Source organism: Cavia porcellus, unplaced genomic scaffold (genome assembly GCF_034190915.1).
Source record: "Cavia porcellus strain 051 isolate PalLab524CR breed Dunkin Hartley unplaced genomic scaffold, mCavPor4.1 scaffold_21, whole genome shotgun sequence".
Lineage (NCBI taxonomy): Eukaryota > Metazoa > Chordata > Mammalia > Rodentia > Caviidae > Cavia > Cavia porcellus.
The window spans coordinates 57220399-57239470 of record NW_026947504.1 but is presented as its reverse complement, the minus strand read 5'-3'; the positions used below and the strand labels follow the sequence as shown (position 1 = coordinate 57239470).

General features: G+C 44.7%; 1 protein-coding gene and 1 long non-coding RNA gene across 2 annotated transcripts; one reads left to right on the top strand and one right to left on the bottom strand.

Moving 5' to 3' along the window:
• Positions 1-5139: 5139 nt before the first annotated feature.
• LOC134471991 (uncharacterized) lies at positions 5140-6373 on the top strand. The gene is made up of 2 exons (XR_010041807.1): positions 5140-5288; positions 5753-6373. It is a non-coding gene; the product is annotated as an uncharacterized LOC134471991 (long non-coding RNA).
• Rgcc (regulator of cell cycle) lies at positions 6063-17768 on the bottom strand. The gene is made up of 6 exons (XM_013141123.3): positions 17592-17768; positions 16975-17465; positions 16386-16568; positions 9158-9265; positions 7684-7746; positions 6063-6450 (listed from the first exon to the last, which is right to left on the bottom strand). The coding sequence occupies exons 2-6, from the start codon at positions 17012-17014 to the stop codon at positions 6443-6445; spliced, it is 402 nt and encodes a 133-aa protein (XP_012996577.1). The 5' UTR covers positions 17015-17465; positions 17592-17768; the 3' UTR covers positions 6063-6442.
• Positions 17769-19072: the final 1304 nt, after the last annotated feature.

Below are 19072 nucleotides of genomic sequence, written 5' to 3'. Positions count from 1 at the left end.
GCTATATACAGTGCTTTTTGTTTTGTTTTGTTTTCCCAGAAGTTAACAGAGAATTTCCACGCAAAACACATGAATTTTGCTTTCACAATACCCAGTTTTGTTTCTGTTCCAGAAAAGCCTACTGGTTGACAGTCTCCAGGTAACAATACAATAGTTAACAAGAGCCATCCTCTCAGTGCTCAGGTCCTGGAGGAGATGGGGTGCACGAGACCCCATTGGGTTGAAGTACCTATGGATGGCATCTCCCAAGTGTATTCTAAGAAATACTAATATGCCATGGATTATTAATAACTTTTCTACCAAAGCAAAATACTAGATCACTTAGCTTCAGTATTTCTCAAAGACTTCAGGATGCAAAGATGAATAGATGTCCTCCGATCCCCATTCTGTTCATCTTTCTCCAGTAACAAAAATCTTAGCTGAGCAACTTATCTGTTCAGCTGAGACATTTTCCTCCCTTTCCTTGTAGCTGGGAACAGACATTTGACAAAGACTTAAGTGTAGGTATATGAAGAGTGATAGGTCTTGTTTACTCATGTCATTAAAATTAGCCTTTGCCTTGACTTGCTTTTTCTGCTTTCTGCTGGATGGGAGGTACATGTGATCACAAGAGCAGGAACAGCCTCTTTGTACCAGAGAGCCACTCTCCCAACACAGAGCTGCGCATCTCTGGAATGCTAGCAAGAAGAAACTTCAGTCTTGTTGAGCAACTTAGATTGGCCTCTGATTAATTTATGCACTTATACACACAATAATCTCAAAATGGATTATCTAGTATGCTAAATTTTTCATTTATATATGACTTTTATTTTTCACAGTGCTGAGGATTAAAGCTAGGGCCTTCCTTATGCTAAGCAAGTGCTTGCTGTATGTGTCCTTTAAAAAAAATTTTTGAGTCAGGGTATTATTAGTTTGCTCAGGCTACCCTTGAATTTGAAGTTTTCCAGTTAGCCTTTGGAGTTTGGTTTTCCTTAGCCTTTGGAGTAGGTGCTATAAGAATATACCAGCTTGCCTGACTGATTATGACACTAATTCTTATTTTTCAAAACAGTTGAAGATTGTGTTCCTTGAAACTCATCTGGAAAACTCTAAAAACACTTTTTGCTACATTCCCAGAATCCCAAACTATGACTCAATCCACAGCCTGCTTGTCCCTAAATCATTATCCAGGGATTTATAGAGCACAAGTTGTCCCTCCCACACACTTATATAAAAGAATCCATTTATTCCCCCAAGGTACTGACCTTACCCCCATAAAAGACCACAAAGCTGCCTACCCTATGTTTTTAATTTAGAGAGTCCAGGTCCCAAGGGCTCAGAAAGAAAGAGCTGTCAAATGCAGCTCTCAATTCCAAAAGAACAATAATAAAAGTTATAGAGAAAATGAAGAGCCACTGGTGTCTGGATTTAAATTAAAAAACAAAAGAAAAGAGGCTCCCAAGCATGAACCAGATCCATGAAATGGAAAAATCAAGCTTAGAAAACAAATCAAAGTATTCATTTGACTAAAAAAGAAGAAAAATTTACAACTAAAGTAAAAGACATTATATTTAATGGTAAAAGTTTGTCCTTTAAGGTCAGAAAGAAAATGAGAATGGTTCCTTTTTACCATTCCTTCTCCATTTCAATGTTTTTAGTGAAGTTGTAACCTAAGCAATGAAAAAAAGAAACAGCAGTAAGAGGAAATCGGATTGTATGTAGGAAAAAGTAAAATAATATTTGCAAACAATATGACCATATATATAGAATACATACATTACTATAAATAAGTATAGCAATGTTGCAAGGTACAAGATTGATACACAAATATTAGTGGTATTTTTTTCTCTAATAGCAATAAAAAAATCTAAAAATGAAATCAAGAAAAAATCTATTTACAATAGCATCAAAAAGAATAAAATACAAATAAACTTAACAAAGACAATCATGTTTTCTATTGAAAATTACAAAACAGAGTTGAGGAAATTAAAAGAATATCTAAATAAAGCGAAAGATATTTCATGGTCATCATTTGCAAGGAGGACTAATATTGTTAAGATGCCAATGCTTCCCAAAGGGTTTAGCTCAGCACTATAAGCGCCTTCCTGGTAAGCGGAGGTCATGAGTTCAATCCCCAGTACCAAAAGACAAGCAAATAAACAAACAACCCCAACAGGTTCTCCAATTGATACTATGTAATCTCTACCAAAATTCTATCTGCCTTTTCGTAGAAACCAACAAGCTGATGCTAAAATGTAATAGAAACATAAGGATCCTAGATCAGCCAAAATATCTTGCAAAAGAAGGATAAAATTGAAAGGTCCATATATGATAAGATCAAAACTAGTACAAAACTATTAACTAAGACTGTGGTGTTGGAACAGGGATAGGAATATAGATCAATGGAATAGAACTGAAAATCCATTTAAAAAAACCCTTATTGTCAGTTGATTTTCCCTAAAGGCATAAAAACACAATTCAAAGGGGGAAATACTATTTTCAATAAATTAGTGCTATGACAACTGAATATTCTCACACAAAAGAATGAAGTAGACTCCTACTCCATCACACACAAAAACTAACTCAAAAGATACCACAGACTTAAATAGGAAAATTAATACTATAAAACTCTTTAAAAGGATAACTTTATGATTTTAGATAGACTGACTAATCTAAAATGACTTCTTATATATGTCACCAAAACCATAAGCAACAAAAGAATAGATAAATTGGACTCATTAAAAAATTAAAAATTTTGTGCTTTGAATGACAAAAAATAAAAGGCAGCTCACCAAATAGGAGAGAATATTTGGAAATCGTATAATCTGATAGGAATTTGTATTCAGTACACACTTAAAATTCCTACAACTCAACATTGAAAACACAACTGTGTGTGTGTGTGTGTTAGAGACAGACAGAAAGAGAGAGAGAGAGAGAGAGAGAGAGAGAGAGAGAAAGAGAGAATGTTTATACATGTCTGTGCATTTAGACAGAGTATCAATATGTAGTGTAGGCTGGCCTTGAACACATGATCTTCCTGCCCTCAGCCTCCTGAGTGCTGAGATTACAAGTGTGTGCCACTATGCCACTAAGTGGAAAAGGCTCTAAATAGACATTTCCCTCAAAGAGATATACAAATGGCCAGCAGGTGCATGAAAAGACATTATTAGTCAAGTGGAAATGCACAGCAAAACTGTAATGATACCCACCTCAAATGAACTAGTACGGCTATATTCAAAAAGGTAAGTGAGTGTACGTGTTGATGAGAATTTGGAGAAGTCAGAACTCATACGTTCTTTGGCACTACAGAGAAATCAGAACCCCATGCATTGCTGGTGGTGCTGTAAAATGGTGCAGCTGCTTTGAAAATTTTAGCAGGGCGTGGTGGCACATGCCTGTAATTCCAGCACTCGGGAGGCTGAGGCAGGAGGATCATTGAGAGTTTGAGGCAGCTTGGACTACATACAAGATCCTGTCTCAAAATATATTTTAAAAAAAGAAAGACAGCTTTTTTGGTAGTTCCTCAAAAAGTTAACTATACAATTAACAAAGGAACAACTCCACTCCTAGTTGTATAGTTAAGAGAAATGAAAACAAATACATAAATATTTATAACAGCATTACTCACTGGCCAAAAGTAGAAACAACCAAAATGTCCATTAATAATCAATGGACTTATAAACAAAATGTAGCATATCCACACGATGAAATATTATGTACCTATAGAAAAGAATGAGCCACTGATTCACCCATGAATCATGATTAAATCTTGAAAATGATATGCTAAGTGAAAGAAGCCAGAGACAAGAGGCGTGTAGTTCATGATTTGATTTATATGAAGTATCCAGAATAGATAAATAATTTACAATAGCTAACTGTACTGTCAACTTGAGTAGGAAACACTTAGCGGGTTAATTTAGCACAGCTCCGGATATATCTGGTGATTGACTTTCTGATGAGAGAAAACTCACCTGGATGTGGGTGGCACCAACCAAAAGGCATTGTCCTGGAACATCTGTCTCTGGGCTTCCAGAGCAGTTCAGCTTCCCAATGTGGACCAGACAGTGCTCTGCAGTGAGGACCCCCTGTGACTTCTGGCTGGAGGTTGCCTTCTAAATACTTTATGTATCTTATATAGCTATACATATATATATCCTTTACATCATATACATAGATATGTATATATACATATACATGTGTGTGTATGTGTGTGTGTATAGTTCTTCCAGTAAATCCTGATATACAATTTTTTAAAAATAAAATGAAAAGTATTTGCATTCAACTCAAAAGCTTTCTATGACTGGGGAGAAGAAAAAATGCAAAAACATACAAAAACTAGAATTTTTTCCCAATGTCTTAAAAAATAAATCAAAGACAGTAGCTAGCTCTTGAAGACATGAGTACAATCTTTTTTTTTTTTTTTTTTTTGGTCTTTTTTTCGTTTTTATCGGTACCGGGAGTACAATCTTATGTCACTTAACAAGGGACATTTCTGAGAAATGCAGCAGGAGGCAATTTTGTCACTGTGTGAACATCATAGCATGGACCTAGTGAAACCTAGCCGTAAGAGGTCAGTCACTAGGGCAGTCCCTTGATACCATCAAGAGGTACACACAGGACGTGTGAGGCTGCCACAGTGTAACATGGCACAGTCTCAAACAAACTGTTGCATAGTAGGAGTGTTCTGTAAAACAGTGACAGAGTGGTAAATACATAAACCAAGAGCACAGTCATTGTCATCAACTTGTATGTGCTGTACATGATACAAGCTCTGCTTTTGTAGGATTAGCCTTGCAGCCTTTGTTTACAGCAGCATCACCATGAACACGAGTAATGTCATATAGCGCACTACAACATTTTGGTAGCTGCGACACCACGAGGTGATGGGAATTTTCAGCTCCATGAGAACCGGATGGGATCGTAATTGTATATCCAGTCTGCTGTGCATAGAAATATGGAAGGGTCATGCAGCACACACCTCTAGTAATAGATGGGATGTATGTTATTCAAGAATGTAAAGACTGGACTGGACTAACTTTGTGCTGATTGTATTTGACTGGTTTAGTTCAGTTCGATTTGGCTCCAGACTAGCTAGAATTCACACTCCTCCTGTCTCAGCCCTCAAGAGTGCTAGGATTACAGGCATGCCCAGCTTCTATTGTTTATGAAAGTAATGTCTGTTTATTTTAAGGAGATTCTAAAGATAGAAAAGCGTAAACAGAACCATGAACTTCCCACATTTATGCTTCTCCTCAGCAGGGAGTCGCGGCACACACCTGTATTGCCAGCACTCTGGGAGCCTGAAGCAGGTGAGTCAAAAGTGAAGACCACCATGGAAAATTCAGAGACTTAGTGATAAGAAAGAAAGAAAGAAAGAAAGAGAGGGAGAGAAGGGAAGGAGAGGAGGAGGGGGGAGGGGAGGGGAGGGGAGGGGAGAAGTGGACTGGGAATATAAGTCAGTGTAAAGGCCCTGGGTCCAATCTTCAGTACTGCAAAAGAAAAAAAAAAAACCTAGAACAACAAAGGCAGGTGGGTGTGGGTTTGTTTCATGTACTTCTGTGCACCAAGCTTTCCCATCAAAGCCTCCATCTGCACACAGGCTTACAGACTCTGAGACTGCCTGACACTGTTAGCCTCGAGGCAGCACCATCAAGTCTTCCTTAGCCACGATTGGAAAGCACTTCATTTTTAAGTCTTCCAGCTGCCCCAATTTCCCCTTCTATTTAGGTCGTGGAGTTTGAGAAAATACAAGTGGTATTTTCTCTAACCACAGGAAGAGTCCGTATACCCACAAAGGTGACCTGATAGAACAAAGTGGGTGGGACAGAAGAAAAAACTAACGTCCACGGAAAGCACAATCCTCACATTAAAATTTCCCAGCAGCCCTGTCGGTGCGGCCCTCTACAGCACTGACTGACCTCCCAGGAAAGCATTCTGGGGTCCATCATCGCCCCGATGCTGTAATCCAGCAGCCGCCAAGGGTTATTGTTAGGAGTCTTGATGCTCGTTCCCTCCCACTAGAGTTTACTGAATAGAATTACAGTGACAGAAATAAAGAAAAGAGATGCTTACAAAACACAGGATCCAGTTCAAATTTTATTTGTATACAAAAATATATTATAATGGGGAAAGCATATTACTATTTCCAACTATATATAATTAATTACAAATATTTTCATAAAAGCACTTTAAATTACAGAAAAGCTATGTTTTAAGAGAAAAATATAACATTAGCATAGATCATCTGTTCTAATACGTTGCACGTAGGTAAACAAAGTCAGTCTCACTGTTTGAATTGCCCAGAGGTAGACCCAAGAGCTAATCTTGGGGTGGGCTTAAGCATGGCCTGGTGGTTGAGGATTTCTCTCTCCTTCCTCTGGCAGCAGCTGATTTTCTAGTAGCTGAGTTTTGCAGGTTCTTGGAGTTTTGTGAAGCTTCTTTTACATGGTAAGAACTCCTTAGTTCACATACCTGTAAACAGGAGACCCGCACAGGTCTGTTAGTCACTCACAGAAGTGCATAGTTCCTACACTTCACCACATCAGTCTCAGACTGGCATCAAAGCACCAAACTTAATGGCCGGCTTCCCACGTAATGTGTCTGGCTAACTGGGTAACTGGACCGACTGAGCAGCCAGCTGCGATTTCCATGAAGAAGCAGGCTTGTTATTTGGATCTGATATGAACTGCGCTGCAATTATAATAATCTGTCACAACAGGTCTAGGTTCTATGATGTAGGATGGTGCAGCATATAAGAAAAGGGGCCATAAAATCTTCAAATAGGAAGAGATCATACAAAGGCTTTCCAGCTGATACTTAGTTCTGTCTGGGAGCATATTAAGAACAGCTATTTTTACGTAGCCACTTTCTGATCTAATTTACCTGGTAACGAGTATAGCATAGACTGCTTCTTAAAGAAAATTCACTAGAAAATATTAAGAGACTGTGACGAGGTTCTCTGAGGCTCACCGTATGACTGAACAAGACCCCGGCTGCCACAAAACCATTTGTGAAACTCATTCTGGAAGCTTACATTGATCAGTTGTCCTGTCTCTTGCAAATTTGTCCTTTCAAAGTAGAGTGTGTGTGTACGTGTGTGTGTGTGTGTGTGTGTGTGTGTGTGTGTGTGTGTGTGTAGAAAGAGTGTGACAGTCCCTCCTGCTAGTCTTCATTATTGTAGTTATGTTCTGATGTCTTCATTTTCCAATATTAGTCATCATTAATGTAACTCCTAAATCAGAAGTCTTGCGTATTTAATTCAAGTCATTTGGTAATTGACTCGGTCTCCCCAAGTCAATTCTCTCTTTGGCACCCAACTCTTACAAGTCAGACCTCACACTGGACCCTGGAAAGAGCAGGGAAACATAGGAAAATTACCCTGGAGCCCAGGATGGAGGCTTTCAGCTTGCTAATCATCCCTTCTCTGAGAAACCTGGCAAGCCATCGGGATGGTCATGCTCCAGCCTTGCTCACTTTCCATTCCCCAAACAAGAAACCATTGTTTGCTGGTGACCCGTTCTCACTGAACACAGGCTGCTTTAATGCAAGCTTATCCTCAGAAAATCTTTCTGAGCCACGCGGGTCCTATTTCTAGCCCTAAACAAGTCTTATGGTGTAACTTCCTGCCCCAGCCAAGCTTATAAACATTATAACACTTTGTCCATTAGTTTTCTTTGATTTTTTTAATACCAGGTATGTACTCACTTGCTAATGTTCTGTCCAGATCAGCAATAAAGTCTTCTAGCTCTTTTGTGTCTCCTAATTTGGCTGTAAAACAGGAGAGACTTTGGTTGCCATATTTTTAAAAATTTTTTATTTCACCAGTACATTTTAGATCTGTATCTCATTCATCATAGAGAACTTGTACCTGTACATGATAACTCTTGATTCTTCTCTTTGGTTTCCATATTAAAGATGATCCCCATGTCAAGTTTTCAAAGACAATGGAATTTCCGGGATTATGGAATGGATTGTTTTCACTTTACATTTATCCTCAAAAACTTATTGAAGTGTGTCCTGGACCAGCCCTAAGTGTAATTGGTTGCTGCCCGTTCCTTTTGAGGCAGTTTTGTTTGGGTCACTGCTCGGGGGCAACATGGCAGCTCTCAGAATCTTTCCAGCATGAAATGCATAAAGAACTATTGTTGTTCCTTATCCCATCATCCTACCTGAATGCCAGCACAAGGAATGGAGTCCGCATCTAGATACTGTTCTCTCTATAGCCTGGAGTATATTTCACTTGGTTCTGTAGTGTTTATTAATCGTGCTTTCCCTGAAATGCTGGATATTTTTTATTACGCACCCTGTGCTGGCTACAAATAGTTCATTGTTCTTAGTTTTTCAAGTCAATTTGCCACTGGAGGGCTATTTTTCCCTCTTTAATTTCTAGAGGATCAGGTAGCAAATCAGGGCACAGTTCAAGCTACCTGCTAGCCTGCTCTGTCTCTGAATTCCACAGATCCATTACAGACTGAAGCCTGGACAGTGGCGGAAGCCCCAGGGGTGGCTAACTTTGCTGAGTTAAGGAGGGGATTTTAAAATACCTCTTCCAAAAAGGAGAGAAGTTCCATCTCAATGCCAGACTGAAAACAGTGATGGAATCTTCACATTTCTTTAAGAGAACATTGAGCTCTCTAGCTGAAGACACTTTGCCAGTTCCAAAACTAAAAAATACCTCATGCATCCTTAAAAACTTTTTAGTTTTCTTAATAATCGGTAGCACCAGGCTGCAGGTGCCAATTTGAATTGTGTTACAGTACTGCTTGTCTCCTAATTGGTCATCTGAAAGTATTGCTTAAATAGTTAATGTAATAAAAAAAAATCCTCCTTTTTACAAAGCCAATCTGCTGAGTTTTAAATTTTAGAACCAACTAGTCTGGGAGGAACCCAGTAAAAAACTATCATTTGGTACAGCTTCATTTATACCACATGAGAGAACAGTCTAGAATGTATAAGTTCTCTTTTTCCCTGTGCCCTAACCATCTGATCTTGTTCTAACACCAATCAAAACCCTGAGAAATAACAAATTCACTTTACATTCTCCCCTTCTAAGGTATCAGCTCTATCTGTTTGCTTCCCATTTGGAAAGACTGGCAGGGATAAAGGAAAGCAGAAAGGGCTGAGAAGGAGAAGGAACTATAAAAGCAGAAAAACTCACACTCCAACTAATGAGCCTTACCTTTCCGAGGTGTGAGGGAGGGAGAGAGCAGAGCTGGGGCAGAATCTGTTGGAGAATTTAGTTTTTCATCACTGAAGCTGAAGCTGTTTCTGTAAAGTGAATCTGCACCTTCCAAAAAGAAGTCACACTCATTAGAAACAGTAGTCACTAAACTGTAGATTCATCCGTCTATTATCTATTGACAGCAATTTATCTGCAAAAGGAACAAAACCTATGATAAAATCTATCTGCAAAAATGGCAAACCTCTGATAAACAGGTAGGTTTCCAGATACTGTATTTATGCCCCAAAATGATTCAAGGAAGGGCAGAGTACATGTGCACATGTGAGCACGTCTCCAGTCAAGCACAGCAAAAATCCTCGCTTCCTTAAAAAACTATGATGGAATCATTAGGACCAGACCTCTACTTGCACACAGAAGCTACTGATCAAAAGTCAAACCCAATGACTGAGTCATGAAAAAATATCCTTCTGCCCTCTGAATTCCCTAAAACTACAAGCACAAAGTTGGGCCCCGTTACTATATTAATAATCTCTCCCAGCCAGACGTGGCGGAACTCTGGGAGGCTGAGGCAGGAGGACCGTAAATTCAGGCCGAGTGTGCTGCGCAGCTCTGTAATCCCAGTCCTCAGCAGTGTGAGGCAGGAGGATTGCTGCAAGGCCAGCCTGGGCTACACAGTGAGAACCTGTCTGGAAAGAGAGAGAGAGAGAGAGAGAGAGAGAGAGAGAGAGAGAGAGAGAGAGAGAGAGAGATCTAAGAAAAGGAACAGAAAAGAAAAAACTAAAAAGAAAGAAAGAAAAAAAAAATTGCAAGTTCAAACTCAGCTGAGGCAATCTGTGACTTAGTGAGACCCTGTCATGAAGTAAAAGATTTCTAAAAGGGCTAGAGATACAGCTAGTGGAAAGTGCTGGGTTCAATAACACACACAAACACCCGCACAAATCATCATCAGTATGACTCCCTGCTCATGAGAGAATTTTTATGGTGGATTTCCCCCAAGACCTTATAGTCTAGGGACAAGCTAGAGGAAAAGATGAAGATGTCCACTGGTCTGTCTGCCACAGACATGCAAGGGGTTTCACTGCTCCTGTTCTCACCCCTCCGGAGTGACAGGAGGGTAGGGTCTCTATAGAAGCAGGGCCACAGGAGGCCCAGAAGCACGTGCCCTGGAGCAAAGACAGTGTATCTGGGCCTCAGTTTATCCCTCAAAAAAATAGAAAGTCCCTCCCACCTTGGAGTGCTGAGATTCTATTTCTCTTGGTTCTGCAGGGGAGAAGGAAACCAGCCCCATGGGCCCACTGCCAGCCCTACTGCAGGGTGGTGACAGAGGGCCCAGAGGCAGAGCAGGCAGCGGAAGCAGGATGTGGCCACTGTGAGCACATGGCACAGCCTCCAGGTTAAAGCAAAAGCAGCCCTGGCTGTAGCAGAGACGGCTCTGGACAGGCTCTCCCGGTGAGGAGCAGCGTGGCTGAGCACTGAGGGCCTGGCTGGGTTCCTTATTTCTCTTAGGGTTCTTTTGCTTCAAGCTAATTCTCTTCAGCTCAGCGGAGACAAAAAGACATTGCTTTGGTTCTCAGAAGCCAAAATGAACTTGACTAAGTTACATAAGATATGTTAGGTATAAAAAGAATTAGCATTTCAGAAAGAGGTTTCTGGTCTGGAAAGAACTCAGTTTCATCCCTACAAGGCTACTGCATCTTCTTGGGAACACTGGTTGGCTTTTTCTCCTTCCTCCTTCTGACCAGGTGACCTGGCCACAGTCTTGTTTTCTTTTTTCCCACCTGTCTGTGTAGTCCATTTTCCAAAAAATGTCCAGAAGACCTTTGTGACTCACCCTCAAAACCTAATTCTCCCTTCAAAAGGTTCAGTTCAGGTCATCTAAAAGGACCGTGCAAAAACACTGAGCCTTATACCTACATTCCTCCCTCCCCCAAATAGACTCCTCAGAATGATGGTCCTCTAAAGACAAGAGCTGCATGACCAAGTAAGTTACAGAAACAACTGAGTACCCTTGATCATCCATGTGAACCATTCCAGAAAAGTCTTGCGATAAACCAATTTGGCCCTATTTCCCAAGTTTACATGGTCATGGGACACTTTTTGTGCCCTGCTGTTGTTAATAATTCCTCAAACACTGGCGCTCTCCCAAACTTGACTTAGAAAGTCCTCGGAGCCCTGTTTCATTTTTCAGCTGAGCTCTAGAGGACAGTTCCCTGTACCCAGGAAAGCAGCCGTGACCACTGCAGACCTAAGGATGCTCATTGGTATTTGTCACTGCAATGACCAGGGGACTCACCATGAGGAAAACTTGGGGAACATGGAGAGAAATGAAGCAAGACTTGGGGGCGAGGAAACTGCAGAGGGCCCCATGACAGCTGATAACCCAGAAGAGATATGAGACCCTTAGCACATTATCCTTGCTTCGGAAAAAATTCAAGAACTTCACCCGATTCCTGATTCAGAGTCCCAGCTCCAAAAACTCACTGGCTCGCAACTTGAGGACCTTTATCTTTATCTCCCTGAACAGCAGGCACCACACCTCACTCCACCCAGCCTCCTTGCACTACTGGGGCTTCGCCCATCTTCAGACTTCAGCTCTGTTCTGGCCGCATGTCAGCAACTTTATACCCACATATGATCATGCTTTGCAGAAGGGAGCCACCACAATGAGTTCACCTTCCAGGCAAGTAGACCGAAGACTACTGAGTGTTTGGGGAAGCAATTATTTCAACATGGAAAAGGCCATTGCAAAAGAGGATGGTACAGGATAGCCAAGGAGGAGTCAGACAAAACTCAACAACGCAAGTGGCTTGGGAAACACTGGAAAAGGAGCCAAAGACTCAGAAGATGGCCCCAATTTGTCTCTAATCTGACTCTGAAGGATTAGAGACATGCTGTGATCTAAGCACTTTCTCCAAATTCAAGACAAACGCGTTGGTGGTATAGTGGTGAGCATAGCTGCCTTCCAAATTCAAGACAACTGCATTTTACTTGACTGAGAAACTCAGTAGCAAGCTAAACCAACAAAGTGGTTAGCAGTTCCTCTTATTACTATACTGATGAATTCATACTTCCATAATAAAGGCCAAAGAGGAAAGAACTCTGAGTTACAATATTTCTATATATAAACATGCACCCAGACACGTCAGCATACCATATGCTCACTTCCCCTGCTCCAGACCCCTCCCACGCACACACACACACCATCAGCTCACACCCTGCCAACTCACTGCCGCACGGTGGCTGTCATCTCCTTCCATGAGGTACACAGTCTGGGCTAACCCAGCTCCAGATTCTGTGATGTTCCACTGTCAACCATCAAGAGGAAATGAACCCTCAGCATCCTAGAGCTGAATCCACCCCAATTAGTTGCACTCTGGTAAGTCTACTAATGCCATTCACATACAGAATGAAAAGAGCAACCCCAGAGCCCCAAGCTACAGCACTGTGGACAGTGTGGGCAGCAGAGACTAGGTAATAGGGCAGTAAACATCTAGGCACTCTGAGTGGCATTAATGATTTTTTTTCTCAATTTCTTAGCAAAATAGAGAACAGGTCAGAAGAGCAAAGGTCATCACACAGAATAATAGGAATACGATGCTAAGCCCTGGTTTTCTGCTCTATTTTGACAGCAGTGCAATGTTTGAAGTTTCTCTTCAGAGACTCTCCAGAAGAAGTTTTCAGCACAGAAGAACCTCAAATTCCAGACCTCGCGTTACCCTGTCCCAGTGAAATGTCTTTCCACGTGCTTTCACTAGGCACCCACAACAAACATCTCATTCCAGTGTCGTGGTAGATTAAAAGGTAAGCAAGACCTGTCCTCCTGTTCCTTCCACTCCCCTGGAACTAGATCTATTCCTTGCAAGATGACAGCCAGTTGGCCTGATAAAGTGACAGCAATGTGTCACTGGCTGATAGCATACCCACATACTACTGATTCAATGCCGTGCCAGGTACCGCCACTAACGGGGATTCAAAGGACTCAAAGGACTCATAACAGTGGTGATTCGGAGGACTTTGAAAGGTAGCACAGCTGGGTATTTCAGGGCCTTTAATGTCTACTTCAATCAGCTCTGAAGCCCTACCTCACAAGCATCTCAGAACCCCACTGGATACATCCATGACAGGTCCACATAGGGCACTGAAATCAAAACCTGGGCGCTCAGTTTTCTAAGACACTGCCAAAAGAAATAGAGGTGTATTCAATATACTAGTGCTAACTTTAGGTGCGCCAAATAGCTTGAGAAACTCCACGGCAAAAACAGAGGGTTGCTTAAAAGGCAGGTATGGACTTTGAGTTTGGGGACTTTGAGTTTGGGGGGTGGTGCTAATTTAGGGTTAGCGCCAACATGTGCTACTCCAGTAGAAAGGAAAACCACCGAGAGTAAACCTTGCCCAGAGCTTCTCTAAACATAGAACAACCCCACACATTTACGGCAAACAAACTATAGTAATTTACTGAGACAAAGGCAGCCTTGGATCGCTTTCCTCTTTTCCACAGGGGATGGCAGGGATGGGGGAGTGGTTCTTATCCCCAAAATCTAAATTCTTACAGCCTACTTAAAGTAGGGCACAATAATACAGTCTCTCATTTTACTGTGGCCCCAATTCCTGTTCTATGACTGCTTGATTCCTCTAGACAACTTACCAGGCATCAGAATAAGACCTGTCACTCACCAAGAATTCTGAACAGTACCACCAGGCAATCATGGCTGTTAACTGGCTCCATTCTTTCATGGCTTGAAAGAGTTCAAGTTCTGATGTCAGTGAGTCCTAGGCAGAGCAGCCACAACACACTGTCATTCTGTTCTCCCGAGGCCCAGGAGGTTCCCTCTTTTGGAATTAGGCCAGATGGTCTAACACTTGCTCAAGCTAAAGCCAGTTCCTCATTCCCTAAAATATCTATTATATCACAGTCTTAGCACACAGAGTAGACCTCAGACCTTTCCTCCCAAATAGCAAAACACTACCTCCTACAAAGAAAAATGTATGTGAGACTTCAGAACATCAGAGAAGTAAGATCATCCTACCTAAAACCAACCAGTAAAACATAAATACATCAGTTAGAATTTGAAATATAGTGAGTAAAAAGTTCATTAAAATGCATTTGAGAAATCAAGTTATACTTTTATAACTTTAAAAAGGATACTTTCTTAAAAACTAATTCAAACTAACGATACTCACAATTTCTAAAGCACCTTGAGGATCAGGTTTGAAGAAGACTTCCTTAGCTCCCAATTATATTTCCCCTTTTACTTTAAAATTTCTCCCACTAAAGTGCCTGATATTACTTGCTGGAAAGCAAATCTATCAGAAAGGAACAACTGTACTTCAGTCAAATTGACCATTCGAATCCTATCAGTAATATGAAGTTAATCTGCAATTGTGATTTTGTCCTCTTTGAGTGTTAGGAGTTCTGAACTTAACTGACCTGCTAGTTTAAAGGGAGATGTTTAAACACAACCACCACTGATAAATGGACACATGCTTTGGACTCAACAAGACTTTCTTCCCACACTAGCCAACCACCTACAGTGAGAGAACAAGGCTGTGGAAAATCAGCTTTTATCAGAAAAATGTTATCAGACAATGCTACCTAACTTAGCTGGAAAACAGCCCGAAGAACAGCAAAGAGATCATTAATAGCAAGAACTAATAAATAATCATAGTAAGGGCACGGTAAAAGTGAATTGCTGTCACTATCGGTCTCCTGGTTGCCCCCTTTGGGAGGCTGATCTCTCCTGCGTTTCTCCTGCAGAAAAACATCAAAGCACCATGAGCAGAACAAGCATCTGTGCTTAATCCTTGGCAGCAATTAAGATACACATTCTATGCTTTCTTGAGAAATGGCTACTGAGACACACACAATTCCTGCCAGGCTATTTCTAACCAGTCTTGTGGGGAGCAAACTACACTTACAGCAGAACTCACAGTCAGCCGTGAATGGGCGAGCTCTGGCCGTGTTCTGGCAGAATGGGGCTGTGGCTTGGAAAGAAGCTGTTCTTCACCATAGAGAAGCAATGACTGGCTTTCTTTCCCGTGGATGAGAGAATCTGTATGTGATGAATAACTTGCTCTGTGCCCCCATTTAAGTTTGGCCACAGGCACAGAGACAAATTTCAAAAAATTTAACACTTCCTTTGGACTCAAACTCAGACCTGGGTGGTGAGGGCCATTACCCCTTGACAGAAAGAACAGTAACAAGAAAGAACTCCAGATTTCAGGACGGAGAATCACCAGGAAAGACCATTTTCAAGGGCAGTAAAGGGCAAGATGTTTCCTGCATCATAGCACCCATCCAGGGACTAAAGGCTCAAGAATAAACAGAAAAAATGTAAATCTTTTCCCCCTTTTTTTTTTCCTCTGAAACAATACTTCACTATGAAGCTATGAAAGCTATGAAGTTCAAGCTGGTCTTGACCTTACTTTGTAGCCCAGGCTGGCCTTGAACTTGCAGCAATCCTCCTGCCTCAGCCTCCTGAGTGCTGGGATTCTGGGAATGCTTCACCACTGTCAGCCTAAAACTCACTTAAAAATGGTTTTGGAAACCATAATTTAAAAAAGTGTTTACCACAGATACCCATAATCGACTGGTACATTCAAGTTTCTGGGGGAAAAAAAGTTGTCTCTTTTACAAGGTTGTTTAACAGAGACCCTGAGAGTGACCTCCATCTCAAGAAAAGTCACCAGGAAAACACTTCAAGGGTTTGTGCCCCAGCCCGGCTGCTGGGCCTATGTGAAGGAAGACAGACACTCTAAACAGTTTTTCAATTTTGCAGTGCCGGAGAGTTTCAAAATTACATGGAGCAACACGTCTGGGAGCGTGTGCCCAGAAGAAAATGCAAGAAGTTATTTCAAAAAAAATTCCAAGAATAGCAGTTTATGAAACTTTCCTGCTTTCACAAATGTTTCAGAGCCGTGCTCTCACATGTCCCCAGCCGCCCCTCCCGTTCCAGTGGCACTTGGTCCACATTCTCTCAAAAGTTATGGCTCAGAGGAGACAACAGCGGAGGTCTGGCTCCAAGTGGGAGCCCTGCAAGGTCTGGCTCAGGTCCCGTGAGTCCCACCTGGCTGCTGCAACGCTCCAGGCTCGCCACACAGCTGGGCAGCCAGGCGGCCCATCGGGTCCTCCGGGTGCCAGCTCTGCAGGCCTCCTGGACCGGGCGCCCAGCGAGGCAAACTGAGGCCAAGCCCAGGCAGCAGCAGGCCGGGTGCCGGCCGCACTTACTCTCCGAGTCGCTGAAGCCGCTGCTGTCGCTGACGCTGGCGCTGCTCCGCCGCTTCATGCGCTCCAGGTGCTCCTCGTAGTGGAAGTGGCGCTGGTGAAAGGGCGACGCGAAGTCGGCCAGCACCGCATCGAACTCGCAGAGCGCGTCCGTCAGGTCGGCGGCCGCCGCGTCCAAGGCCGGGGCTGGGCGGGGACGGCGGGCTCGGGGTCAGGGATGGGGTCCAGCGCGCCCCGCTCCGGAGACCGGGTGGACTGCGGGGTCAGCTCACACGCGTGCGGCGGGCGTGAGCCCCGGCATCCCAGTCCTGCCGCCCGCCCTCCTGGGCGTCCTACCGGAGCCCACGGCGCGGAGCCCAGCTGGACGCTAATCGCACGGCCCACGCTTTCCCCCCAGTGGCCGGACCCCGCGCCGCGCGCTCGCTCGCAAGGGCTGGGGAAGGAGGCCGAGTCAGGATGAGCCTCACGCGTGGGGCAGGGTCCCCGCCCCCGCCCGAGACAGGAAGGCGGGCGTGTAAAGGCGCCCCACGGGCCGCGCTCCTCGGACCCCCACCTGGGGCCGGCCTTGGGGATCCCCAACCCCGGTCCTCACCTGCAGCCGCGGAGCTGCCCTGCACCGTGGGGGGCTTCATGGAGCGGCTGGGCTCGGCCCCCCGAGGCGCCGGCAAGGACCGAGAGCGGACAGTGGGGTTCGCCTCCGTGCGCACCCGCGCGCGCTGCTCCTCCGCCCGATGGCGAGCTGCCGGCGGCCGGGATCCCCGCTGCCCCGCGCTCTTATAGCCGCCCCGGCCTGGGCCGGCTGCAGCGGGCTGGGGCGGGGCCGCCCCGCCTACAGGCACCGCCCCCGCCACGCGCCCGCCGGGAACCGCAGTGACTAGCTGCCGCCGGAGCCCGGGTTACAGCCCCAAATATTTACCCGCCGCTTTCCCCTCTCACCCGGCCAACCCGACCCGTGGAAACGTCTGGTGTCACCACCGGAAACCCAGACTTCATTCTCCCTGGCGCTTGCGTTCTCCTAAGTCCGGGAGCCTCAGTTTCTTCCTCTGTGAAATGGACGTGGAAATGTGGAGTGTCGCCGGCTGGCTGCAAAAACCAAAGGGAGCCCGTGGCAGTGGGAAGCCCAGCTGGGCGGGTCCCCACGGGCGGGCCCTCACCGCACCCATTTCCCCAAGGCTCGAGATTGTGGAGGGATGTAGAGCAAAGCAGAACCTTGATGGTCGCTGTCTGCGAGGTCCTGAGCCCGGCTGTGCCCGCCCAGCTCCGACTTCATTCGGGAGGAGCCCATTAGAGGCAGAAAGGTCAGCGTAGGTGCGCCTTGCAGTGTCCACATTAATGAGTCAGCCTAACTTTCGGCCTGGCCTGGCGGGGGACCCGTCGCTGCAGAGAAAAGCTCCGGATTAGCCCAGGAGACCGCCGAGGGGTTGGGCCTGCCAATAGGGGACCCACATGCCGCTGCAGAGGCCGGCGTGCGCGCGCATCGGTGACCGCAGAGCTCTTGCCCTGCGCTTGCCTAGTATGAGGCCCTGTGTTACCGGCACACACACACACACAAAGACTAGAAAAAACCCAGTGAAATCTGTCAGTCTTTCAGCTGCGCTAGACATCTCTCAAGCGCTCAAGCCCTTGCAGCCGGAAGTTCTGCTCAACAGCAGACAGGTCCCGCCTCGGAGAGAGCAATTACTGCTAACCTGGGTTCTGCACGACCTCCCCGTGCCGGGAGCTGGCCTGGATTCATCCAGCTCCTACAGCAGCCCTGAAAGGCAGAGAAAACAGTCTCACAGGCAAGAAAACTCAACCCCCGCAACTCCCTGCGAAACTCCCCGGGTGGGTGAGATTGAGAACTGAGCAGCTGGAGAAGGCTCCAAATGGGAACCGGATAACCAGGTCCCGGATGCAACAGGGCAAAGCGCTTGTCTCTCTCCTGTCATCGCTTGTCCCTCTTTCCCCCATACTCCTGCCCTCCCTTCTCTTCCTCTCACCGATGACACCCACTGTTCGTGCCCTAAGGGACCAGAGCAGCCTGTAATCTGGGAGCTGAGGGCAAGAAGCTGCCAATCTGAAGTCCCTTGATTGACGACAGCACGGCCTATTGTCCAGGGCTACAATCAACATCCTCATACACAACTTGGTGCACACATTGAGCCCGTTCTGTGTTTACCTTTAAAAAAAAAATCTTTTAAAAGCAAAGCGTTTATTTTGAGTAATGGTTGAAATTCTCAGGATGAGCTGGATGGTGCAGCAGCTGCTCCTTGGGTTGGGGTGTCGTGCCTTCGCGGAATCCATGCATGAATCTGTGATACGCAATCTTGAGGCACCTCATGCGCCCAACCCCAGTAGTATTTCGCCTTCCAGCCTTTGCACTCCGGCTGTGCTTTCTCCACCTCTGCCTCAGCTCCACTTCTGAAGGAGGTAGGCCTTGGAGCCACGGCGGCTTGCAAACGATGCCGATGCCGTTCCCTTCCTCCTCTTCCTGTGTCGGGAGCCCAAAGAGCCACTTCTATGTTTATCTTCATTCCTTCCCTAAATTCAGATAAAAGGCACAAGTTAAAGGCTTAATTTTTTGAACCTTCTGGCTGGGTTTCTTCTCCTGTGCTTGGAAGCCCCCAGTCACCTGACTATAGTGAGGAAAAGATGCATAACCTCAGGGATCCAGTGTGACCTTGTCCTTCAGGGAGGAGGGGTGGGGAGCC

Excerpts from the sequence above, each read along its gene's own strand:
- Rgcc (XM_013141123.3), bottom strand. The coding sequence starts at position 17,014 with ATGAAGCCCCCCACGGTGCAGGGCAGCTCCGCGGCTGCAG. Across the intron at positions 9,266-16,385 it reads CGGCTTCAGCGACTCGGAGA|GTGCAGATTCACTTTACAGA; the intron begins GTAAGTGCGGCC and ends TCTTTTTGGAAG. Across the intron at positions 7,747-9,157 it reads CTCCCTCACACCTCGGAAAG|CCAAATTAGGAGACACAAAA; the intron begins GTAAGGCTCATT and ends CCTGTTTTACAG.